The sequence below is a fragment of the Egretta garzetta genome, unplaced genomic scaffold (genome assembly GCF_000687185.1).
Source record: "Egretta garzetta isolate BGI_Z169 unplaced genomic scaffold, ASM68718v1 scaffold244, whole genome shotgun sequence".
Taxonomy (NCBI): Eukaryota; Metazoa; Chordata; class Aves; order Pelecaniformes; family Ardeidae; genus Egretta; species Egretta garzetta.
In genome coordinates, this window is record NW_009259532.1 from 163,299 (window position 1) to 189,737 (window position 26,439).

Genomic DNA, 26,439 nt, shown 5'->3' on the forward strand with positions numbered 1-26,439 from the left:
ATCTCCTGCAAGACTTCCCACAAACACTAGAGATGCCGGTGATTTCTTCAACTTCTCAGTATCCATATAATTTCAAGTACGATTAGTTATCTAGAATTGGAAGCAGGCAGTCCATAACAACTTGTCCCTATTTTTCCTCTCTTGTTCATGGACGCATTAACCACAGCTGCAAGCTAGAATTCAGAATCACGTTTCAGAGTAGCAAGGAGACATTTCAACCAGTCTAGCCCACTCCTTTTACTTGACTAGAGCAATTGCCAGGGCTCGGGAGACAGCCCCTATCCACATATAGAGATATAGAGCTCAGAAACAGGCCTGGAAGAATGCTTTCTATTGGGTAAAAGCAGGAGAAAGTACTTAGGGTCACAAGCAACTGACACCTCTCTCAGTCTTACAAGTGAAAATCTCAGATTGGCATCCATTCCCCACCAGTAAAAATGTGTGACGCTTGGTCTGACATGGTATCTTTGTTATTGCAGTAGTGCTACGGGCTCCAGTATGCAAGAAGTCTAGAGCTCCTCAGTAGTGAATACTAATAAAAAAGGTACCAAGAAAGAGGATTTGGCTTGAAAGGTTTAAAAGCTAAATACATGTCAGTGATGAGACAAGAAAGAAAAAATGAAAGTAGTAGTGATTGGTCCATAATAAAGTCATTGTGGAAGCAGGACAAAATGGCTGTAACCCACCTACTGCACAGCTTTTCAAAGAGCCATTATTTCTTGTTTCCCTTACCCAACCCTTGAAATCCAACTTCCCAAATATTAGCAGAGCTCCCACTGTGATCTACACTTGCACATGTATCCAGCAAAGCAACGTTCAGATGGCATTTAAGTGGTCAGATACTCTTGGCATGCAAGAATTTCCAACTGGGATCCATCTGTGAGCATAAAATGTGATTGCGATTTCTTCGTTATTTTGCTGTCAGCACTTAGCAAATTTCAGAAGGGGGAAAAAAAAAATCTCACTTTCACTTAGGACTCTTGGATTCCAACAGTCGTAATTCACAGTGAGAACCATTTTTTTCCCCATCACTAGATCTAGCAAGGTTAGCGTCTAGTCCATATGAAATGAAGTACTAGACAACATGTGAACCAGCATAAAAATCTGGCTTTTAGCATTCTTTTGCTTTCATATCACAGTATCTACGACAGATTGTGATTTTTTTCTATTCTCTTTGGAGCCATCTCTTATCTTCCACAGTAGACTCCTATGTAATTGTCTAGCTCTTTTCTTTGGGGAGAGCATAACAGGTAATTAGTGTGCCAAACGTTACCTTCAGATGCATCAGGGTAATTCAGTCTGAGATTCTTATTCATCTTTGTAGTCTTCCAATATGAATACAAACTTGTCTCATCTGTCTCTGTGAATGTGTCTGTATGTTTCTGTCTGTCTTTACGTATTAGACTCATACAGCTATACCTTCCAGGGAAACCACCGTACTGTCAATTGAATGTCATGCAAGCTCTCATCTCAAAGCCCGTGAAAACCTCCTGCATTTAAGTCAGTGGAAAAACAGTGTTACCTTTCCCACAGAGGCTGCTTACTTCAATTCTTCTGCCCCATCCTTTTAATTTCATCCACTCTTGACCCTGCTCATCCGTCATGAGACCTTGTACTATAAGTAGACTGAATTCAGTTTTGAAAGTAATCCCTGAAGTCCTGCTTGCTTTCTGTTACTTTCAAGCTTAGAGTGGAGCAGCCCCTTTACTCTCAGGGCCAGAATTCCTCCCCTCAGAAAACAGTCTAACTCTCCCCCTATCTCTATGCAAACTCCTCCTGTCAGCTTTTATTTTCAAGGGCTGAGCCACTCTCTGCATATTCCACCTGAACTCTCTGCTCCCTTTGACACTGTGTGTCTTCTTACACAAGTTAACTTCCATCCCTCGAGCTTCTGGAGTACTTGTTGAGCTTGGTTCTCCAGTCTCTTCAGTCTTTCAGTATCACCTTGGAGGTCCTTAATCTTGGTCTGAATATTGCTTTGGGTCCCTTCAAGGCTTTCCAGAGGCAGTTACAATCTAGCATAGGCTATAACAGCAAAGAGCGCCGGGTCTTCAGTGCAAGCCAAGGAATCCTACAGGAGACACTTGTTCTGGTTGCCTGTCTGCACTTAAGCCCAGGTTGCACCCTGCTTAAGGGTATAGTTACCCAGATCAGCTAGATTAAAGAGAATTGTCTGACTATGGCAGAGTTGAGTGGTAGGAAGCATAATAAATGATTGTACATACCAAATCATTAAGTAGGTGCAAGGTAAGTAAGAGACACAGAATCTAACAGGGACATATCAGACAAAATAATGGTGAGAGTTGCCAGGTCTCACACCACCTGCCAAATGCTTTTCTTCCCTCCTAACCCCCCACCCTTTCAGTCACATCAGCTTTAAGTTAAATTACTTGCATTCACCAAATGCCACATCTGTGTGAACTACACCCTGGAGAGAAGAGCTGCGCTCCACTTCAGAGAATTCCTCATGCTCATCAGTGTGTGACTCAATAGGCCTGTAGGGGGGCTGGTATTTTATATTTTACACCCTAAGAATAAACATCTGCATTGAAACAGGTGGCTTGAAAGAGGCAGAAGGTAGGAGAAGAAAATGTTATTGAAAGGCTAAAGGATCTGTTCTGACAGAAGGATGTTCATCATGCTCAACTTTGTCAGCTTCAAATTTGCTTTTCAGATGTTTTGCATAGCTGTGCTCACCTGTCCAAACACCTCCTCGTTCACTGTGAAGGTGAGATCCAGGATATCTGTGATGTTATTATCCTTCATCCACTGCAAGCTCTGATGGAACTCTTCATCCAGGTACTCTAAGTCACTTAAATCACATGGCCTGATTGTGAGGCAAGAAAAGAGATGTAGCTGAATATATGACTCCATGGCTATTGGCAGGATGGCTTACTACTAAAAATGTGAACAAATTTATGCCGCAGATCCAACATAAAGCTAGTGTTCGTTTGGTTTTGTTAACATCAAAGCCTGTTACACAGACTCTCTTACAGCAGTTCTGCAACTGTCTGCTTTGCATGGCTGGGCTCAAGGCCAAATCTGTTGGCTGCCTGCACTATTTGCTGTCGGAAGGTACCCCTGGGGCTTGATTTTATGTGAATCTTCAGGATGCCTTGCACTTCAGAGCACATGCTTACCTTCAGTCCAGATGGGCCCCACCACGTTGTGCCTGGCTGCTTCCATGTATCTGTCGTCAACAAGGTGAGCACCCAAGACCGACATAAAGCAGACCAGGCAGCCTAAATTTCTGCTAGTAAGGAGTTGGCCTTGTTTGCTGAAAGGGCAGGTGGATGTTACGAGCAGTCTGGTTTCAAATCCCCTAAAGGGGCAATAAGGATGCAGGGAGCACTCTAGGTTTCAGGCTGTTTCCAGACTAGCAATATAGATACGAGTGTTTGGACCCCAGCAGTACTTATTGTTAAAAAAATAACATTAAATACAGTTAAAGAACTCAAAGGACTGTTAAGACAAATCTCTTTGCTGATTTGGAATAATCCTAAATGATAAATTATTTCAGCTAAGCTTTATTCTGCTCTTTATCATGTATTTGCAGTCTTGACTTACAGCTTTTCTTACTGCTGCAAATTTTATGTACCTTGTCTTATTGCAGTCTATTAACTAAAGGAGGAGAGATTGTCAATTAATGTTAACCTTATAAACTTGATATTGAAAGTAATATATTACTGGCAGCTTCTGCTTACTAGTGTAAAAGGCAGAAGACCAACAAGAACCATTCACTGTTTATATCTACATTAGCATTCCTGATTAACCCGAGTTGTGTTTAGAATGAAAACCTACTCCACCAGTGAGGCATGAAAAATTATGTACTTTTCTTAATATGACCCTCCCTCCTCTTTTTGTTGTTGTTTTGTTCCATCAAAGATGCTTTTCAGTATTGCACGTAGTTGAAGTTTAATAACTTTCCATCAGTAGTAAACTCTATATGGGTCAGTACTTTTAAATGTGTGTTCTAAATGCCATACTTACTATGCACTTTTATCAACACAGTCAATATTTGTAAAGGGCAAGTTCTTGGAGAAAGTAAAGAAAAATTAAAATGTGTTTGTTTTCTATCACAGACCAAGCAACCAACAGTGGAAAGGACTTGAAGGTCAGAGCGCTCAAAGCAACTCCACAAGGGTCTGTGTCTCTGCAAGATCATCGTTTCTGCATGGTTGCATGCTTATACTTACAGCCTTAGTAGCGCTTTGTAGAATGGCCTTGTGAAGAAAGCATCAAGAAGGTACTGATGAATGAGAGCAAGGCCAAGAATACGTCCGCTGAACCTGAACCTGGGATATAAAAACACAGGGTAAATAAAGTGTAACTCAAGACATTCAGCATAGAAACTTATACAGGCAGCAACTGTTCTTTGTTTCTGACTTGGTATCTTACATTTATTAATTTATTTCTTTTTTTCTGAGCACATACCCAACACCACCATCTCTGATCAATAATGGATCTCTTCTTGATCCACCTTCTACAGTATCCATACACGCGGCTGGCATGTTATATGCTCTCCTGTGCCAAACCGATGAAGTCTGAAGACTCACCCTCTGTGATCTTTAATTGAACGTTCTGATACAGACTAACCCCATCAAACACAATATTTAGCTACTGAAATACTGTAATATTCCACCTCAGCAGAAAACATACTATCAAAACAGCTGCAAGGGATAGCTGGTGAATCAGTATATCCAGTTTCTGAGTGGTTACAACCCTTTCAAAGGTGGGGCTTTAAAGTACTTTAAAAGGTTAACAAATTGACTTCATAGAGGGGAAACTGAAGTTCAAATAAGTTAACTGTTGTGACCAAGGATACATATTAAAGTCAGTATCTCAGGCAAGTTGTCCCCAGACCACTTTATTAATGGTGATGCTCAGCTGTCTTCAGTATTTACATACTCTCATGTTTGTTTCTATTTTCTAAGACCAACTACCCCTAGTCCTGCTCCAAGGACACTCAAATAGTGCCCTGCCCATTACAATCTATGACCTGCGATGATAAACTGTAAAATTTTTCTTTCTAGGATTCTTCTATGACTGATTAGATCTTCCATCAAACATGGTTTTAAATCAGTAATCTCAGACAGAAAAACACAGAACTGGTGTGAGTCCAGGTGACTTTTGTTTTTGTAAAAACAATCCCCATCACCCATCCAAAACTTACTTATTTGTAAAAAAGGAAAAGAGAAAAACCCAACATCCCAAGCTTGAGCTGATTGACATCACAGTAAAGTTTGATTGCACAGAAGATGAGAAACAGATCAAAAAGCCAAGACACCATTCCTTCCAGTACAGGAACCAGTGCAAAGACCCCTCCTGCATATGAATGAAACATGAGTCTTATTGTAATAAAAGCAGCGCAGAATATCTCTTCGGTCAACTTTATCCTCATGGGACAGAGCAACAAGTGCTTAGTATGTCAAATGGGGCACAAAATGGCATGCTATGAGCCCAATTACCATTTACATCACCACAGGAGCTGCCTCCGGGTCCCCTGCATCCAAGAAAGGTGCTTATGATATGCAGCTGACTGGTAACAGAAGAGTGATTATATTACCCCCTTACAGCTGTTTCCACAGCAGCAACAAAAGGCAGCTGTTGGGTCTCGTTAGGACCTGCTTCACTTCACTTGTGCTCCGGTGCAATGTTTCCAGCAAAGAGCAATGAAAAGAGGGAGCTGACACAATGAAAGCACAGTGGAAGCCAGACAACTCAAATCCCAGAAATGCTGAGCCTGTAATCCATCAGTTTTATAGCACCTTCAGGATCTATAATCAAGTCCGTTTGTTCTAAATAATGCATGTCGGCTTTTTTGGTTTTGTTCTTTGCCATCCCACTCCCCCATCTATCCCTATACATTTTGAAAGCTAACGCTGAATGAAAATACCACAAGCACTGGGTGTTCCTCACTGCAATGCTCACCCCATGGCTACTTGACCATGCAGGGCTGGGCATGCAGGAGCCATTTGGAATAAAGTAAAGCTGAAAGTAAATTGCCAAGAAAAGTCTCACGGATTTGGGAATGCTGTTTCTGCTAAGAAATGGCAATGTGTGAACAGCATTGGTTTTCTTCTTGCTGCTTGTTTCACTTCTGTATCTCTACATGGCTTTGAGGGCGTTAATTGCAAAGCTGACATAAAAGGGTAGTGCACCTAGATCAAGGTGTTTACAATCACAAGCACATGTTATAGCAGCTGTTAATGGCAATTTTAATTTGAACCAGTGCCTTAGAGCAGAACTCTATCAAACCATCCAAAGGCCATGGGCAGCGTTTCTGTGTGAAAGGACTAAATCTGGTTGGTCAGCCTAAGCAAATGTGGGCAGAGCAACTCTAGGTTACGTGCTCCATCAGTCTGGCCTTGCACTTGCAAGCCCTCTGGGACACACCAGGGCTCGTTCAAGCTGGGGGCCTGACTGTGGTTCCATAGTCCCAGCCCTTGCAATGGTTCTGTGTAAGAAAACAAGTCCAGTACTAACTGGTCTGGATAAAGGAGATGAAATAATTAACAAGACATTGCCACTCCTGGTGCCTGTCAATACAAGAGATAAAAAAGCTACGCTGCAGACCATGTTTCTTGGCAGCTCCGCAGCAACCCAGCAGACACAGTGCTTTGTGGCCAAAGCCTGTGAGCTCCCTAGCCCACGAACCCTTCCTCCCCTGTGCACAGTTTTGGTTATCTCTGCAGATACCCACTATACCCGACTCCCTGATCCGAAGAGTGGTGTAAGAGAAGGTCCTCTGGTCCATTCTGGACAGGGTCTGGGACCACACGCGACACCCCTATGGTCCAGCAATGCATGGAGAACCATGGACTGTGGTAAGGCAAGGGATACCCATGAAAAGGAAGGTGTTTGCTACTGTCCTCAGAGGACAGCTATACAGTCTATGTGCATGTGTTTCCATACAGTCCATCAAGCTGCCACCACTATTAGCCAAGCATAACAGTCCTGCTTAAAATATATCAAAACTTACACAAAGCAACAAGAAACAGATTGTCCTCCTTACAAAAGTCAGTTAAAACAAAACCAGACTTTTGTGTTTATTTCTTCCTGAAGGATTTAGAGCGTGGGTGAGATTTGGAGGTGGGTGAGACAGTCCCTTCAGAAAAAACAAGTTTTCTTGACAGAATAAACAGCACAAAGGTAAATCCTAGCTGGAGGGCACATACCTTCCTTAAACCTGACTTACATTTATCTTTCCAAGGAAGTGTAAAATGCTTGTTCGATTTCTTTCTAGCAGGAAAGGTAGCTTGGGAGAGGTGGGGAACGCGAGGTCTTGCTCTGGCTCTTTCTTTCAACACCCTTCCCTTTCAGAGACAATGATTGAGTCTGAGTAATGTGCTCCGGCAGAGAGGGGAAAAGCAGGAGGGAGTTAATGAACAGGAAATGGTGGAACGAGAGACAGAATTAACGAGCAGGAGAGCTGCTCTGGTTTGCCTGCCTATTGACACCGTTCGTCCACTCAAAAAGGACATTGTGTGCACCTGCTTTCTGGCTTTTAACAACACGACTCTTTGACCCATTTGCAGAAGTTTCCACACTACCCAGCTAACTCCCTTTCCTTCTGGAGGCTGCAGGTGCCTATGAAACAGCCCATTTTCACAACAGCCTGTTGCAAAACAACAGGCTCGTTCTCCTTAGTGGGACTCTCTGCATACTTACTGCATGTCTGTGTACACAGGGAGAGACAAACCCATACGCTGTAGCAGCGACCAAGCAATAAATTTTGCTCCAATTGCAGTGAGTCACAGGAAATTTAATTTACTCTGGTCCTTATCATATAGCAGCAGAGTAAGGCAGGACACATAATGACTCTTTGTTACAGGGCTTGCTCTTAAACTGGTTGCACTAATGCAGCTCTACTTTATAGGACAGTCCCTCTTTGGATGCAGATGGAGAATGATGTACCTCAACAAAATTGTCATCTATGCGTACGGGGAAGAACAGCTTTTATCATTCTATAGGAGATGCCTTGGTAACCATGCCTTGTGGGCTAAATTGGCTGTGGTATGAGAAACTTTAAATCCTAAATAGAGGAAGCACCTGCTGGGATTAAAAATATTGAAAATCTTGCAAACCCTATCTCACTCAAACGCATCAGCTGGGTTTAAGTGTGCCCTTCTTGATGCAGTAGCTTGTGAAAAAATATTCAAAGGGCTCAAGAGAGATGAATATAATATGGTTCACATCAAATTTGAAAATGTAATTTTTCAGTAGTCTCGTGAAAGGAAACTTGCTTTCATCTGTAAGACAAATTTACACATTCTGTTGCACTGGTTTTAAAGGTTTTGGCTGGTTAATCGTGCAGATGAACTTTTGGCCACCTGAAAGACAAACTGAACAAATGAGGCTGCACCGCCACACAGGATTTCTGCCCTTGGCAGCTCTTCTGAAGGAGAATGGTATTTGGCAGGTGGATGCAGCTGGAGACCCTATTAGTCCTTCCACAGTGGGAGAGGTTGGACCTAATCTCATCCATTATTAGATACCAGAGAATCTAGAAAGGAGAAGGTATTTAGAAGGGCCCAGTCACGGGAAAGGCTTCACTCTGAACACGCATCTTATTAGAAAACAGATAATTCAGTCGTGAAATCCAAATTTGTAAGAAAGAAACCAGGCATCACGGGTTCCAGAGGGTGTGGTACAGCTTGTTTTAAAGGCCAGTTAAAACCTCCATTGTTATGAAGACATTTGTGAGCATCGTGAAGGCCGGAAACTACTGATTAAAGGAAATAAATATCCATTCTTATAGCCTAAAATACTGTGATTTGCAATCTTGTGCTTTTGGGGGGGATGACACACACAATGCACGGAGGAAAACGTACTGATTCATGATTTCTGAATTTTGGTGGAATCACCAGCACTAGCACTTTTTAAACAAAGAACAGTTTTGTTTTGTTTTATAATGCAAGAAAGTTCTAAGAATGTGTATTTTGCAAAAAAGCTGACCAGATGGTTACAGCAACTCTGTTTGGCCTCATACAGTACAAATTTTAAGCAAAACTGGCAGCATGTCAGGCATAGGCACTAGAGTGTCTATATGCTAGTAGCACATACCCCTGTGTTGGCCCAGTGCAGGACATGACCAACATGTCCTGCAATGAGCTACCTCTACAGAGCAATAACCCAGCAGTAGATCAGATCATCTTTACAAAACCTTGGCAGTGGATCAAATCCACACCTCCATCAGCCTTCATTCACAAATGCCTGCCTTTATTTTGGCATGCATATTTAACCCCTACTCACATAAATTACAGAATATTTGAATGGACTAATGTGATGATGTGAAATGATCTGTTGTCAGAAAGGTTAGCCAAGCAGGTTGGGATAGCTAATGCTATTCTGTTTATCCGACTTGCATCTGCGAACTTTGCAGACAGCCTCTTTGCTACCATGTCATTTGGTGGTGTGGCAAATTTACATATCTGCAGGCTGAGAGGTGGATGCTGTGGCATTCCAGCACAATGCCTCTTCAGTTCAGGAAATCTGATGAGCTCATGTGTCATTAACATGAAAGGAATGGCTCTTAGAAAGGCTAGAGTTATAGGCCACAGGGATTTACCCCTGCAGCCCCTGAAAATGTTGTTGGGACTTAATAGGGTATACATTCTACTTGGAGCCAAGGTATTTCATTCAGGCATTGAAAGATGAAGTAGTCCTCTTTGATAATACTCTGTCTTCTTACTATTCCTGTAAAACTTATGAGATTTAATTATATTGTAAAGGAAATTTGTAACACTCATTTAAGAAAGCACTGGCCTTTCTTAAGTAGCCCCAATTATAAAGTGTACGGGAAGCAGAACAGTCCAGCAGCCTGCTTGCAGATTGTCATAAAATACAAAGAGGCTGTTCAGAGATGTGTGACATATATGCGCATCACCCAAGAACTGAAATTAAACAAGAAAAAAAAAAAAAAAAGGATGGAAACTGATTTTCAGAGTGAAAAGCAACCTGGTACAAATAAACTTCCACTAGGCTTCAAAACCTGAACTGGTAACTCTCTGCAGGTGAAGATCTACAGGCATGAGCTTTCTCTTGCCAGCCTTCCTTGAGATATTTTTACTTTTGCTGGGCACCTGAGTTTCATATGATGAACGTGTTTATGTGAGTCAGCCTCTCAGTTTACTGCTAAATCGTGCACAAATTTTCTGCTGCAAAAGGCCAGCACAATACTGATACGCCAATAAGTGCTTGCTCTACTTTTATTTTCTGGATCTATCTCCAAATGGAACACAACATTTCTGTTTCTCAGTACTAAAGAGTAACCACATGAAAAAGAGCTATTGCTTACACATGATGGAAACGTGAATTATCCATGTCCTTGTAAATCTCTGGAGCTCATGTACCCTGAATTAGCAACCAAACCTCAAACCATTCCTGAAGCTTAATTTACCAGTAACTGAAAAACAATGAGATAATGCAAACCTTATTGCTTTTTTATTTAACTTAATCAAATCCTTCAAGTCTTTTCCTTGTCTCTAACCTAGCTATGTTGCATTTTCACTCAAAATGCCTTTTCATCTTCCTTATATCCTGGCTATACCCACCACAAAAGAACTGTCAGGAAAGGTTAAAAGACTAAAAGCAGGCTTTTATCAGGAAAGCTGCAGGCTGTTCCGCTTTATCCAGAAAAATGAGGGACAAAGATAATGTAGATAAGGGAAATTCACAGCATCCCCTCAAGTTTCTCTAAACACAGTCTATGCAACAGCTACTTTCAGGAGGACTCCTTAGTTTAAGCACACAGTGGCTCCCGGTAAATGCTCACACAGAGCAGCAGTTACAGCTGCATTTGCACAGCACCCCATCCAAGCTACTAAGGCCCACGCTGAGGCAGCTGCATCGGCTCCTTGTGCACCAGCTGAACCTTGTCACAGGTTATTACTGCAGATACAGAACTGAGAAAATCTGACTCTGGGACTTCCACTGCGTGGAGTCATGGCAGGCAGGCCAGCCTCGCTGTCCTGGGTTGCCTGAGCACCAGAGACTCTGGGCACAGGAAATGGAGAATCAATTTTCAGTTCTGTTTTTAAACTAATAAGGAGATTAATAAAGTAGATGGTCTCTCTATAACAAGAAATCTGTGCTACGTGTCATTTTACCAATAACAAAGAAGTTCCATGAATGTAGTGTTTTGGAGGAGGACTGTGGTGGAGCGCTGGAGGGACCATCTCTGCTGGCAGAGCTATCAGCCTCGTGGACCATAATGTACCATCACTCTCCCTCTGGGAGAACCCCTGGCAAAATACGGCAGTGCAAACATGACTAACCTTCACCAGACATCAGGCTGCTTGCAGGGTTTAGCTTCTCTGGCTGGTACAATGGCTAAAACACACTGGCCTGTAAGACTGTTGGCAAAGTCTCCTCCACTTCTGCCCAGTAACTTCAGAGGAGTTACAGACTGAGGTATGAACTACTGGCTAGAAGATTAAAAACCTCTACATTTTGTGATTCCCAGATCCTAAACTATATTTATGACTGGCAGATTTCAAAGAAGCTTACAGAGGAGAAGAGTGCCAGTATTTCATCTGACAAATGAGAAAACTTAAGTCCAGAATTCAAATTACTTATCTAATGTTATCCAGAAAACAAGTGGTAGAGACAGCAATGGAATCATAGTCCTCTGAGCCCCAGCTCCATTTTCGTTGTTTAGCCTATCTGACGTTTTTACTTTCTTACCTTCTATAAAATGATATGTAATTTTGTGAATGAGCTCTAGTTTACGATCAGCTCCTTACGGATCAACACAGTCTGATGCATATGGGTTCTTTTTTTAAGCCAGCAGAAGAGCATTTTCATCAAGAGATTTTGATTTCTCAGTCAAACCATTTGGAAAGCTGGGGGGGATAGGGGGAGCACTTTGTAAACCTATGAATTGGTGAAGTTTTATACATTGCATGATTTATGTTTGCTTTCCATAGCTTTGCCATGTGTTGAAACAAACTAGTCAAGCTACAGGGGAAAAGAGTCATCTGCCAGACAAGAGGGCCATAAAAGCCCAAGCCGAACGACTGCACATTTCCCTTCAATGGCTAACTGCGAACACTGAAGCCGCAATAACTGACTTAGTCAAAGGAGGCACATCCTTTCCAGCCTGCCTGGGGTAATTAAGCACGAGAGAGACTGCTCGTCAGAAACACTGGTAAGCGCCCAGGAATGTTTACACCATGGGATGAAGCGTGATGCAGATATCCTTGAGCTAACCGCAAACAGGTCATCTGCAGTGCAGAGCCATGTGGACTTACCGCCCCCGGTCCAGAAGCCATACACTTGGGTTTGCGCTGTGCTGAAATTCAGCTAACGATCCCTGCCTCTCGGGATGAGGTTCCTCAGTTGAGTAAACTCAGAAATCCGTGTGCTAATATTCAGACACGCTATTCATTGTCTGACAGTCTATTTTAGGTCTTGTTTTGCAAATCACTGAACACCTGCAACTTTTACTAATACCACTGCAAACTGACAGCTCCGATCCTCTCCTGGGAGCATGCAGAGTGCAGCAGACCTGGACCTGTTCTGAAGTCCGAGAAAATTTTTGAACTTTCCATTATGAATCTTCCAATACAATTAAATAATGTCAGTTTCTGGTCTCTCTTTTCCAGAACACAAGTCATAAGCCACAATGTAAAAATCTTCCTTCAATCAGACACAAGATAACTGAATTTACGGCTCTGTATTCTTGTTTTTAAATACATTTTTTTTCATAGAGGGTGGACAGGTCAGGATTTTTCTCATCCTCCATAATTTTATTGAGATTTTGAAAAATATTCCTGTCCCAAGTTGGGGCAAACTGACAAACCTGACATTGCCCTTCTCCCTTTAAATACATTTAAATCAGATCAATTTATACCTTCAATCTTCCCTTTTTCTGCATTTCAGTGTAACACTAAGGTAACACACTGAAATGAAGAATAATTTCCAATGGACAAATGCAACTTCTGACTTTCCAAATAACCCAGGGAGGGACCTACACAAAGAGAAATGCCTTTTTCCTACTCAGAAATACCCAAACTGAATTTGTGTGATTTACTGAAAACAATTCTGCTCAGCAAGCAGTCTTTCTTTTGATGTATGAATTGCATTTACTAATAAAACAGGTTAGCTTGGGAATTTCTGCACCTGCTCTAACTGACTTTTCTTTATCTTACTAAAGCCTAAAGAAAATGTAGTGAGAAATAAGGAGGGGCAAAGACAACTGAGCAATACTTCATGGTGACAGCTCAGCCTTGCCATTCCAGTGTGGCTGGAACAAGAGATAGGAGGACATTCATCACGCCCTGGGAGTTTTTTGCCATGACAAATAAACACACAGTCACTGCCCACCCTGATGCTTCCCTGCAGGCCCACATGCTCCGAGACAGTGTGGATTTTACCCTTTTCTCCTTTACCACATGCAAGGTGGAGTCACTACAGAGATTTTCATGTGAAGCCTCCCATATCTGGGCAAATTTAATCTGCAATGTTGCAAAAGACTAAATGGCCTTAAGCAAGGGAAAAAACCATAAAGATGACTTTTGTAAAAACACAACAAAACAGAACACCCGCCTTTCCCTCAAACCAAACTCTAATTATGGAAGCAGTGCTCGATAATACGAGATTCAGGGAAGAGAAAAGGAGGAGAGACTGAGAGACATCTCTTCTTTCAACCTGTGCTATATTGCCACTCAGATCCTCAGAAGAACTTGAAAAAAATCCTCCAGTAAGAGAAAGAAAGTCAAGGATAAGGTAAACATAAAGCAGAAACTTTTTTTGTTTTTTAAATGGTTGCTGTAGAAGCTCAGTTAGGGACAATGTTTTTTTTCTCCTTCACTTTGGTTTGCCTTTAATCTTCCAATTCCTCCTGACCCTTAATAAATAATTAACCAGCTGTTGAGGCAGGCTCTATGTGATATAGTCATACATCAAACTTTACAGGAAAATCCAAGTTTACTTAAGTACAGAAGGCATTGAGAGAGATCACAGCGCAGTGCAAGAAGGCATTTCAGTAACATACCCTTTTCACATAGTGAAAAGTCTTATAAAATTATTTCAGCTGCATATTTATTTTTAATATCATTCTTGTCCAGAAGATTTACAATAGCGCTTGAAAATTTCTCATGCAAATGTAATTTATTTAAAATAAGATATTGCTAGTAATTAAAATTTATAGTGTAATGTAACATTAAATGCTTTGGTTTTCTATGGTGCCTTTCATCTGAGAATTTCAAAGCAGTTCAGAGCATTAGTGTACATCAAATGGATTTCAAATTGATTACATACTAGGAAATCTCTTCAGATGGAAACTGAGGCAAAGAGGTGATCATATAATTTCAAAAACAACTGGATGTTGCTGGATGCCCATGCTGGGGTGCTATACCTGACCTGATTTTTAAGAGGAGGATTTTTCAGCATTTAGCATAAACAGGCCCCTTCAAGATGGTTGCAAAACTGGTCTAAATTCATTCCTCCCCCAAACACAGACCCGCACAACTCGCCCATTTGAGCCCCAAACCAAACTCAGTGTTTCTGACTCCCTTAAGAAAACAGGTATCGGACCATATGTAGGTTGCCTGCCACAACAGTTGAAACATTACGGAGATAAATGAGTAATTTGGGCCACGTATTCCCCAGAGCTGCTTTCAGTCAGTGGAGAGGAGTAATGGTTGTTTGCAGACCTCCTGCTTAGATGCTGTGACTACATTTCTCCACTGGTTCTATAAAGAGCCATGGAATGTGCCTAAACCCATCCTATGAGCTGGTCAGCACCAGAATACAAACCATTAGGTCATGAGGCAATTTGTCACTTTCTTTAAAAAGATTTTAATTGAAATAAGTCATTCTCCCTGTAGCAGGATTAATGGAGCTTTGTTTCTTACAGATCTGTCTCTGATGGCCCTACGTTACCATACTGCAACAGCTTCAGTTCCTCCTACACATCCCAGCTAGCATTTCCCACACTTTGGAGTATCTCCAGTTGCTCCCTTCTGCTTCCTCCGAGCTTTCACAGCTCTCCCTCACACCCTCAAGCTACTGAGTGAGATGATGTAGCCGGTTCACAGCCTGCCCCTGCGACAGACCTGTCAGCTCGCTGGTGCTAACTGGGCAGTCAGGAGGCCAAACAGAACAGATACCTGTTGAGCTCACCAGCCAGCCCTCACGGAGGCACTCTTCTGCATATCTATCTTTTACCCAGCCACAAGTTTCGCAAAAAAGGAAATTAGTGTCTTTGAGACATTTACCTTCCTGTCAAATAGGTCTCAAAGTGATTAGGAAACTGTCTGACAGACAGGCAGGGCAATTGCACAAGGGACAACTCCTAAGGAAATTGGGTTAAGAAAACCAACCAAGCTCTCTAAGGAGAAAGGACAGCTGAGGTTGCAACATTCTTGGTTCTTCTTGGGTTTATTAAAACACAAAATGGGAAAAACAACACCCAGCATTCTTTGGCATGCCTGTGATGGATAGTGATGGCTATGTGGTTTCTCGTTTACACGAAATAAATAAAAGGGAAGGTCAGAGTTTGGCTGGGGGTGTACCCCCACAGCATGGTGCAGGCAAAGGGAGCTTGCTTTACCCATGTGCCAAGCTTGCCAGAGCACGTAAAAGCAACCAAGGCAGTGCCAAGCCTGAAGTAATCAGCCCTGACAGGAGGCAGCATATATTTTCTCAGTTAAGTGTTGCAGTAACCACGTCAGTTGGCTTGGAGCACAGGGAAAGCAAGTTCGTGTCTGCATGGAGAGTGGGCGCAACAGGCTTGCATCTGCCTGCAGAATATGATGTAGAAATACATGGACCAGAATACGAGGGGTACTGGAGAGCAGAAAGAAAGGTTAACTATGGGAACTGAATGAAGAAACTCCTGCCCCAAAGCAGTTTTAAATCAAGCATTAAGTTAGTGGAGTCCATTAGGATGCTGCAGCCAGGAATCAATCTCCAGCTTCTAGGGACCTGGGCCAGTGGCTCTGACTGTATCATCATCTTTGTGGTCTTCAGTAGGGTTCTGCACAAAAACATGCTACTCACAAGTCTTCAACTTTCTAGTAAGGTTCTGCTAAATAAATGCATTAAAGAAAAACAAACAATACACAACAGGACTTTTCTGAGATGGATACAGAATGCTAAGTACCATTAGCAAGCTGTAAATACCTCTAAGATATGTGTGACACTGGGGTACTGCTCTCTGGCTGCACAAATGTCACAGCAAGGTCCGCAAATGCTTAATTGTTAAAAAAACCATGCTGTCATTAATTCGCTATGAAAACACAGAAAAAGATGTTTCAAGTTAGCATCCCTCAGATCTCGAAATGAATGTCTGTGAATGATTTTATCTGTCTAGGCCATCTGGTCTTCTATGCAGAGACTGGGCTTTTCACATTTCTGGCTGTGGTTCTACATTTACAAACATGCAATGGACTGAAAATTCAGAAGCAGATGATGTGAAAAGGATTTCTGGGGTGATTCAGATAAAAGACCAGGCAAGTGATCCAGGGACAAAAATTCTGGCATTGATGACCGTGCCATGACTACAGTGCTGACTCTCAAAGAAGGGTGCATTCAATTATTTTACTGGATTACTCCTGACGGCAGGACTGCTGTGAAGGAAAACTCTGGCCCACTCAGAAGATGTGAAAAAGAGGGACTGGATTTCCACCTGACAGCAGTTTCTGAACACAGTGTTTTGCGGACTGAAAAGGCCATGGTACTTTTGTTGTCACTGTCAGATTAAGTACTCACAGCAGGGAAGGAAAGTTCATGAGAAAACAGTGAGAATTGCTTTATTCTAAGAAGTAGAAATTCTTACATGATATTATGATGACAGCCAAATCATAAACATCTGAAATTGGTAGCCACATGAACAGTGAAACAGCACAGAGATAATACTCTTCAGGTTTGGTGAATATGATACAGAAAATCGTCACAGAAACAAACATTCAGTTTACCACTGTGCTTAGCTAGAGTTGAGTAGGGAAATACTATGAAAAATGACAGACAAAATAAAGACCTGAGGAAAACCACAGCGTATCACAGCATGATTAGACAAATCATTTTCTTACAATACAGAGTGAATGAGATGCAATGAAAAGACACCACCGACTTTCTAGACCTCTTGAAAATGCACCGCGAGGAAGAAAGGGAGAGTAACCAGTGACCTACATGAAGATTTGAGACTGAGCAAGCTCTTGAACTAGTTATTTTGTTCCCAGAGTTTAGAAACGCATTTCCACCTTCTATTATGCTTCAGGATTTTTTTTTCTCTCAGGGTTGATTTACCCATCCAACTTCTTATTTAATTTTGGTGAAAAGGAGAACTACAATATTTGATCAAAACTTAGCCATTCAAATCAGAGACAGAAACCTTTTCTGCCCCAGTGAAAAAGTACCTTTGTATACCCTCTAACATTGGACATCCTGGACCTCAGTGCTTCAATGCTGCAGGGAACTGAAAGTCAGTCTAAAATCTTTCAAAGGACTGTTAGCAGGGAGAAAAGTGAGAAGCTAATGCAGCAAACTATTTGGAGCCATTTATTGGTATGTACAAACTCAGCATTATGGAGCTGTACTGAATATTACACCTCTAACTTTGCGTGAGGTTGTGATAGAAACATTTAATACTCCCCACTACTCTGCCTCCCAGCATAATGAGCAAAATTCAGGAGCCCAAAACATCTGACCAAGAGCAAAGATGAGACAATTACTTCTGGGATAAACCATATTCTTTTCACCAAAATAGTATATAGCATCTGCCACCATATTTTGCCCACTTATTTAGAGAAGGGCAAACTACCTTAAGTGGGGGTGCAAATAGTATTTCAGAAGATGTTTTCAAATATCCAGGCAATAAGCAAGACACGTTACCTAGATCAGATAGAATGGCTTAGTACTGGCATGGATTAAAAGCAGCTCTTCTGGCTATGAGCTTCAGGTACATCCTGTAGCATGCAGATAAAAATGTGTATCATCAGACTTCGCAGGTTAGAGAGATATAACTGTGTCCTTTCAGATACAGGCAGATTTAAAATAATTTTTTTTAATTTGAAAATGTGTGATAGCTTATATTTTGTGTGTTCAGCATGCACATATGTTAACTGAAGGAAAAAGTCTTATTCAATGGAAGCTTGCAGGAAAGGTGTTAAATCTCAGTTTCTCCATAAATGAGAAATATTTTCCAGTCATTATGTCTCTTTTTAAACTTGGCATACATACAACTACTCTGTGCTTTGATGTGCTCATTTTGGACTCAGAATGCTGTTTGTACAAAGAGCAAGGCATGAAATAAGCCATTAACAGGGGCAGAACTGTAACTTTTAGGCCAGGGGAAAAAGCAGTGTATTTCTCAATTCTGCCAATATGAACAAAACTTCACATCTTTGCATTTTGTTGCATTTATCTCAAACTCACCACCGTTTGCTTAAGGAAGAGAAAATATAAAATAATTTTGAGGGAACATTTTTGCTAGCCCTGTTTCTTAATATAGCTGTGCCTGGATATGTCTTGCAGAATTACTATACAGAAGAACATGTCAAGGGTAGATTCCACATAAATGATAAGCCCCACAGCACCAAAAGGCATACAGTTCAAGAAATCTGCAGATTTAAACCAATTGTGGTTGTGTGGTTTTCATGACTGACATCAAACTTCAGGCTTTGAAAAGACTATGAATATTAATTATCTGTGACCCTGGGACTCTCAAAACTGATTCATCCTTTTATGTTAACTGATGTCTCATAACAAATTTGGGAACAGGCAAATAATCTTTATTTCTTGCATGTTAGAGGGAGGAGGCTCTGTTGGAATCATATCAGCAAGTAAATTGAGAAACAGGAGTTTTAGCACTTTGATGAGAACAAAGTTGGAGAAAGACTGAGAACGTCAGAAAACTCCATTCTTCATGAACAAATAATGACAAGCAAGTCAGCACAGTGCCCTCAGAGAAGTTACCCTATAACACCTTTATGGCAGAGTTGTACTCTTTGAATTTTAAAAAGCTTGGTCCAAATCCTATCTTAGCTGGCTACACAGACTTCTGAATACGGTACTCTAGGGTTACACATGAATAGATGACATCAGTCAACATAGACAGCATAAAAACATTTAGAATGTCTAGATATCTGCAAGCCAATCATAGAACCTATCAGGCTAATTATAAACTGATGGTCTCAGCCAGTTATTTCCAGAACAGGTTCAAGAAGTATTTCCAAGCACTTACTGGATTGCTTATCTTTCCCTTGGGTTTTGCAATCTTGCCCTATTTACACTACTTTATGTACAAACCTCTTTGCTCATAGCATTTATGCCCTTCTGCAGGCCAAGGGACTTCATTTCTTTTTCCTAAAAAAAGAAAACCAAAAATGCCCAAAGCCCAAATAACATTCTGTATACAAGAAGCCGGTACAGGATACGCGTAGTCAGAGAATTATTATCCTAAGTGTCTAACTGCTACTGATTTCTGAGTTAAATGCTAACCACTACAGAAAGTCGTATTAGGTGTCTTTCTGCTGTTCTGTATGCCCAGGATACCTTTCAAAATCTGCCTCTTCCATGCTGAAATCTCTCAATGAACAGAAGAACAAAATGAGGGGATCAAACAAAGCATATATTTTTTGCAGCAGAATTTATCACTTAAGAAAACTGCAGCTGAACTCTTTGCAGGAACAGTATTTATAACAGGTAAGAGTCAGGGCCTATTTCAAATATTACTGAAGTAACGCGGCAACACCATTTCTGGAGAAAGAGGCTTGTGTCCAGTTTGCTCACAGTGTGGGCAGAATGATCTTGGGTTTGCACCTGCCTAAGTAGTCCTGTGCCCTGAAATCAAAATGCATCGTCACAAATATAGCCTCCTAAATGAAAAGTTTATCCATGCTGCCTGTTAAGCTGAACAAAGGACTGACTGTATTTCTCCTTAAAAACTAGGAAGCCACTGCATAATGTCTAAGGATTGCTATGAGAAATGGGCAAGCTGTAAGAACTAAGCTGCTCTCTTCCTGCTAATGTCAGCAGAGAAACAGTCTAATCTAATGCAAGGATCATTATTAGCATAATACTCCACTGCTGGAAGTGATAATGAAAAAAAAAATAAAAATTCAGAGACCATGCTAGGTCCCAGCAGCATCCCTTTTTTTCCACCACAACCTTAACAGAGGTGACAGTACAACCATTTAGTTGTTCTTGATCTTCTACCCACTGTAAGCCAAAGCAAAGGAGGACCTGTTTACAAGAATAGAAGGGCATGTGCTATTTGCAATTTAAAAGGGGTCTGAACTGCCTTCCATTTTAAAAAAGGATCTCTGTGAGGAGACAGTAAGATTGGTTAGACAAAGAAAAACATCATAGGAACAAACCCATGTGGCAGTATTTCTTTGACAGAATGAAATCCCACAAGGGAGCAAAGAGCGCCCAGGGCTGGCAGCTGAACCACATCTGAAACTACCAAAGGGAAAACAACTCCCAAAGTCGGACAGATCTGGAGGCAGATAGAAAAATGAGACTGCAATATGCATTCAGAATTTTTGATAAAGAAACAAGATCAGCAATTTGCCTGTTTTGCACACACACTTGGTAAGGTGAAGTACTTGCTTGCTCTGCTGGCCTTTCTACACACAAGCAGGGACACTGTCAGAGGAGAAAAGGGAAACGGCTTTCAATGGGCCTTTTATAAGGTCTGTAGTAGGTACAGAGCAGCAACGTGGCTCTTCGAGAACACTATAACGCTGCTTGATGTACAGGAAGACCACACTTGCTATTCTTAGAAAGTGACCAAGGAGAGGAGGCCTGGATTAAGCAGAGCTCTTCTCCCTGTTCTGTTCACATCACATAGAAGTACACGAACATGAAGTCCCAAGTAATGCGAGCAGGACATTTTAATAGTAGCACCCCTCACAACTCCTTTTTCAGAGTCTACTGTTGTATTTACACTTACTCCCTCTCTTCCTTCTCCCAACCTACTTCCCACTTCTTCCCAGCAGAAGCAATGATATTTGTATATAGTCTAGTCTAAACTTGCAGCTTTTGTGTTTTGCATTTCCGTTTCTATATTGCTCTAAAAGGATTGTTCCATTCTGCATAAAATGTCCTTACCATTCCAGGTGATTTTCAACAAAGGCAGACATGGGGCTGATCTGTACAGTGTAAGTGTCGTTGGCTGAATACTCAAACAGCCCATAATAGGGATTGAAGAGCTCCTGAGACAGAAGGAAGAAGAATTCTCGGGAGGGGCCACTGTAGTCCAACCTGGAAAGGAAAAATTAATAAAGATAAAATGAGGCTCATTCCCATTTGACTAAATTTCCCGGAGGTTGACAACATTGGCTGCTGCCTAGCACCTACCCCTGTGCAGTCAAGTGTTTCTAACGTGGTGTATCTCCCCTCTCAAAGCTTGATTCTGAGCCCGAAACAAGTCACAATGCTGAAACTTCACCATCATCCAGGTTGATCTGGGAGGAATCGTAACTCGGACACAACACTTAAGTAGCTTCTCTTCCTTTGTTCCAAAGGCTTAGTAAATGGGAAGTACAAAGCTCAGCCTTGCCTTAGCTGGCTGGCTAGCAGAGGGCTAGTGCGTTTGAACCACCTATGAACACCTGGGTTCACAGACCAGACAGCCCAGACTGAAGTAGAAATTGCTCTCACTCTCCTACGCTGAGATGTAAACAAAGATACAATCTAGCCCCAAAGGATGCTTTCTTAGCTACAGGTATAACCTAAAGGTCAAGACCAAGTCCCAACAGAACTGTGTCTCTTAAGACAGAATGGTGATTCCCCAGTTGTTCCATCCAAGCTCTTCTACTCTTCTGATAGTTTCAAATACATGCGGTACACCTTAAGCTGGGCTTTGCTGTTGCATGATTTTGCTCTGTAGAGTCACCTTTTTTCCTTGTTTTTTTTTTAAAAACTCAACTTTTAAATCAAGCTGTTTCCAATTATCTCAACTTGAAAAAAAAAACCCAAAAGCTACATGAATGCATTAAAACCAACTGTGATGGATTTATTAAAAACAGATCATCTTCTAATAATGGTAAGTAGGTTTTTCAATCTAAAATAAATCTACATGTAGCAATATGAACAAATGATCTGTAGCCATATATCACGTGTGCCAAAAGATTTTCTGAGGCGGGCACTATTCCTTCTACTTAACAAATGTAAAGTAAGCAGAAAACTCTGCAGCTGGATCAGAACGCTCTGTATTATGTTTGAAGTTATGGAAGCATAACCACAAGGGATTGAATGATTGATTTGTGCAACTAGAAAGAAGATAAAGTGCAGGCTGGCCCATCCTCTCTGTTTTACATCTGGAGATTCAGTACTTTTCTCTTTGAGCAGCTTTAGCTCTAGGATCACGCGGTGAGACTAAAGCCACAACAGCAAAAGGGAATGGTAATCAGCCCACATGAACTGCTAGTGGTAACCACCTAACAGATCTGGTTCAGTGGACATTAAAATACTGGGCTAAGCCTGATGATGGCTGGAGTAAAGAACTACGACCAACACCTGTTTATATTCAAAAACCTCCTGGGAGAGACTAGGTATTGCATTTCTGGGCAACACATTAACTCATCATAAAGCCTTCATAGTTCGTTTTCCATGTCATTTTAGCTTTGAAACACGTGGGAAGCTGTGCCCATACAGCATCACGTGGTCATACAGCATCAACTCTCCTTTTCAGTAGGGAATTGGTATCTTGGAGTCCCTCCAGCAGAACCTATATTAGCATTAAACAGCAGAAACACTGGGGGAATGTATCTTCAGATTTAAATGAAGCAGTGAAGAATGAATGAATTTGCAAATCAGATTGGTTTGTAATTTCTCCTGAGGATACCATACCACACAGAGTAAAAGTTATTAGAGATGTGGGGAAAACAACGTGACTCTGGCCAATGTTAGCATACTAGAACGCTATTCCAAAAACGCAAACTGAGGTATGCTGTATGTTTATGCTTGCAAGCCAGTGGCAAAACCAGCTGTGAAAGACAACCTCTGTTAAATAATACTGAATCCATGGAGTATAAAAAGTAAGAGTTAAGAAAACCCCTGATACTGAGGTCACCGAGCGACTCTCATTTGAGATTGGTGGCTTCTGTTTTTCACTGCACCTAACATGTCCCCGACAAGCGCAGCTCGGCAGAAGCTCTTCACTTGACATGCCACCTCAGACCTGATAGTCTGTCCAGCAGTTGCTGGACATGCTGAGAGCAGCCCCAGAGCCTTACTGTTCTGGTACCTTTGGAACTGAAATCCTATCCATGTGGTTTTTTTTTTTTAAAAAAAAGAAACTTTAAATACAAAGCTACTGAAATATGATTTCAAGCCTTTGTTATATGGAACACTGGAAATGTGTGTGATAAAAGCAGGTGGATTTAGCCTCAATTACAACGTAGCTCTTGAGGTGAGCCAAGGGTGGTTTTGAAAGATTCTGTTTAGATTTGGAAACAAAAGGTCAGGGGCTGGCTTTAATCAGACAAGAATGGCTCATGGATTTGTAAGGCTGGCAGAAAGTCTCCTGAGAAAAGGCCTTCTCAAGAGACTTCTACTACTTTCAGCTTCTAACTGAGTGAACTAAACTATAAGGACTGAACAGCATTCGTGTTTCTTTCTTCAGCCAGAAACAAGAAGTCTACATGTGGATAACAAATGATCATTAGATGGCATGAAAAGCAAACATTTTTGAAGCAAAACCAGATCGATTTTGAAGAGTTAGAATAACAAAAGGGATGAAGGTCTGGTCTCTAATTATAGCCCTGAAACTGATTCAGTGTGTAAACATGGGCTTGTAGTTCAGTTTTGCCTTCCAGCCAGTCAAAACAACTATGGCAACAAGATAACATTAGATTTAACCACTTAAAATAAATGTCCCTTTGAGACATATAAATGGAAGGTGCTACAAGAAAATGAAGCATTATTGCTATTGTTATTTTTAACAAATGTTTGAGCTCATTAAGATGAATCACCTACTCAGAGGTAAAACAAAACCGAAGAAACATTACATAACAAGAGGGGCTCAGCCTTAGTGAACTCTGTGAGTGTTTTGCAACATAACAGCTACTTCAAAACTGATAGCATTTAGTGGTTCCCTACCCTTCCTCGCCAACAAACGTGACGTAGAGTTTGTTCCGCTGGAGCTCCTTGCGTGAATATGCCATTACCTGGTTGAAGGTGCCTTCCAGCAAGTGGTCACGTCGTATAATTAACCTGCAAAGGGAGGCAGAAATAGAGATCTAATGATTGAGTCTTCTGTGAGCCTGTGAGGCTGAAGGTAAACAAGAGCTGGTAAAAAGAGACATGCATTCTCTGGAAAGTTAATAAAGCTGCATACACTGGTGTATGTATTTGACAATTACGGGTTTTGAGTGAGTTGTTTCATTAAGCTTTTCTATATGCCTCAAAGGTGAATTTCTTCACAATGCTGTGATTAGGTTCAAAGTGTTGCTCTACTTAAGACTCTCTGTAACACCCTCTATGTACAAATTTGTATGATAGAGGGGGCTATGAGTTTCTTGTGTACATGAGGTCATGGCTTTCTGGGATTGGCCCCAAACTCTTCCTGGATTTAATCCAGTGAATGTCCATGGAATTACTGCTTCTGTAGCAGAGGAAGCAAAGGGAGCATCAGCCTCTGTTTATACAACACACCTCTCACTCCCCTGCCAACCTCTAAAACAACTCAATGAATAGTACATTTAAACGCCATCTATGCAAGAAATCCTTCTTCATATGCTCATGGACATTTGAGACAGACCTTCAAAAATGTGTTTCATGTCTGCCTTGGACCCACTTATGAGGACACCAGAAGGGATAACCAACAGCTAGGACTCCCCAGCTCTGTAAGAGTATTTTGATGACGACGTTTGCCTGGAATAAATTGCTTGGCTTCATACTTTTTTTTTTTCCACAACAGATGTGATTTGGTAGGGAGCCAGCCTGATGCATAAATTCAACCAGATGCCCAGGAAACACCTTAGAAACATACAGACCTTTGGCCAAGTTGGATAACTAGATAGAGCACAAGTAGATACAGACTCAAAAGACAACTAACAAGATATCTGGAAAGAAAACTCCACAACCAAGTGACAGAGATCCCCAAATACATGAAGAGAGGCAGAAATCTCTCTAGTTCAAATCCAGGAGGGCTACCAACACAAAGAACTGCTGAAAGGTAAACCTGCATGTCCAGGCTAACTTCCGTAAGGTCATACTCTGGTCCTGAGTTATATTGATATGTAGATCCAAAGGATTTGGAGTCACTCCATCATTACAATGACATAACTGTTAATAATCTCTGGGGGACATTAGCCTGAATGGATTATTTTCCTACCATTGAATTATGGGTAGGAATATCAACATCCCTGTTTAACAGGTAGGGAATGGGAGTGTAAGAGAATATGAATCTATAAGGAATAAAACTTCCACGCAAAAGCCTCTTGAAGGTCACTCTTTTGCAGGATACATTAAGATCTTATCTCACCCTGATGGTTCATGTACAAAACGCAATCTCTGGTGTGTTTCCCACTCCCTCTCAGTGTCTTCATTCATGGATAATGATAAACGACAAAGCTACACCATGTTAGACTGTTTGAGTGACTTGTCATAATACTCACTTAATTTTACCTGGACCTTGCCCATACCCTTTGGCTTCAAGTTTTCGATAGAAATTGCGCAGCTTGGCTTCAAAGTCCCTCCTGTATGGAGAAGGTGCTCTTGCACTTGCTCGCTGCAGTCCTGCCGGGAAAATGAACAGCATCCTAAAGTGTATGGGGCTTTAAATTTTTCCAAATCATGCAGCTGATGTTTCCAGACAGAACTGGCTGACAAATGCGTTAGGAACTTTTTACAGGTATATAGTGCACTCAGTATTATTTTTGTTCTGCCTGGCATTAATGGACTTGTAAGTTCCTATAATTCAGTGATTGCAATGACTTTCAGGGGCTATGCCTTCTTCACTAAAAGAACTGTTAAGCTCACCTTGTGTGTGCCTTTGTGTTGCCTCAGTCTTTAACCGATTGATCGGAACATAAATTCAAGGATCAGAAAGGCATGAGAAAGACTGACATGCATAACTCCCACTCATGGTCATTGGTATTTAGGTTTTCTTTCCCTTTTGTACTTTTAAGAGATCTCCCTCCTCTGCATTGTATTGGAGATCTCCTTACTTGGCAGGATTAAACCTCTGGAGCTCAAAGAAATGCTCCTCACTGGAGCCTAGCACCCTAGCCAAGCTGGGAATCGCCGTTTCCCTGTGTTAATCTGGCTGTATATTAAACATTTCCAGCTATCAACACAAAACCCCTTTGTGGCATCAAGAAGGATTTCTGTCAGCAAGAAATGCTACATTTTCCTATTATGATTCACACATACAGCAGATTTTTAGCAATTTGGGGCCTGCTTTGTTTTGAAGTCTGCATTCTCAAAGTAGTTGATTAGTCCTTTTGTATAAACAAGTGCCATTCCATAAAGGGTCAA

The 26,439-nt window shown here is 41.4% G+C and overlaps 1 protein-coding gene across 2 annotated transcripts in view; it reads right to left on the bottom strand.

The window, feature by feature from the left end:
* Positions 1-26,439, bottom strand: part of HECW1 (HECT, C2 and WW domain containing E3 ubiquitin protein ligase 1) — a 177,320-nt gene that overhangs the window by 12,258 nt on the left and 138,623 nt on the right. For both annotated transcript variants that reach the window (XM_009637624.2, XM_009637623.2), the window contains 5 exons: positions 25,578-25,698; positions 24,058-24,171; positions 21,064-21,216; positions 4,197-4,295; positions 2,698-2,827 (listed from right to left, as the gene is read on the bottom strand). In XM_009637624.2, coding sequence (XP_009635919.1) covers positions 2,698-2,827; positions 4,197-4,295; positions 21,064-21,216; positions 24,058-24,171; positions 25,578-25,698 — 617 coding nt within the window. The remainder of the gene's footprint in view (positions 1-2,697; positions 2,828-4,196; positions 4,296-21,063; positions 21,217-24,057; positions 24,172-25,577; positions 25,699-26,439) is intronic.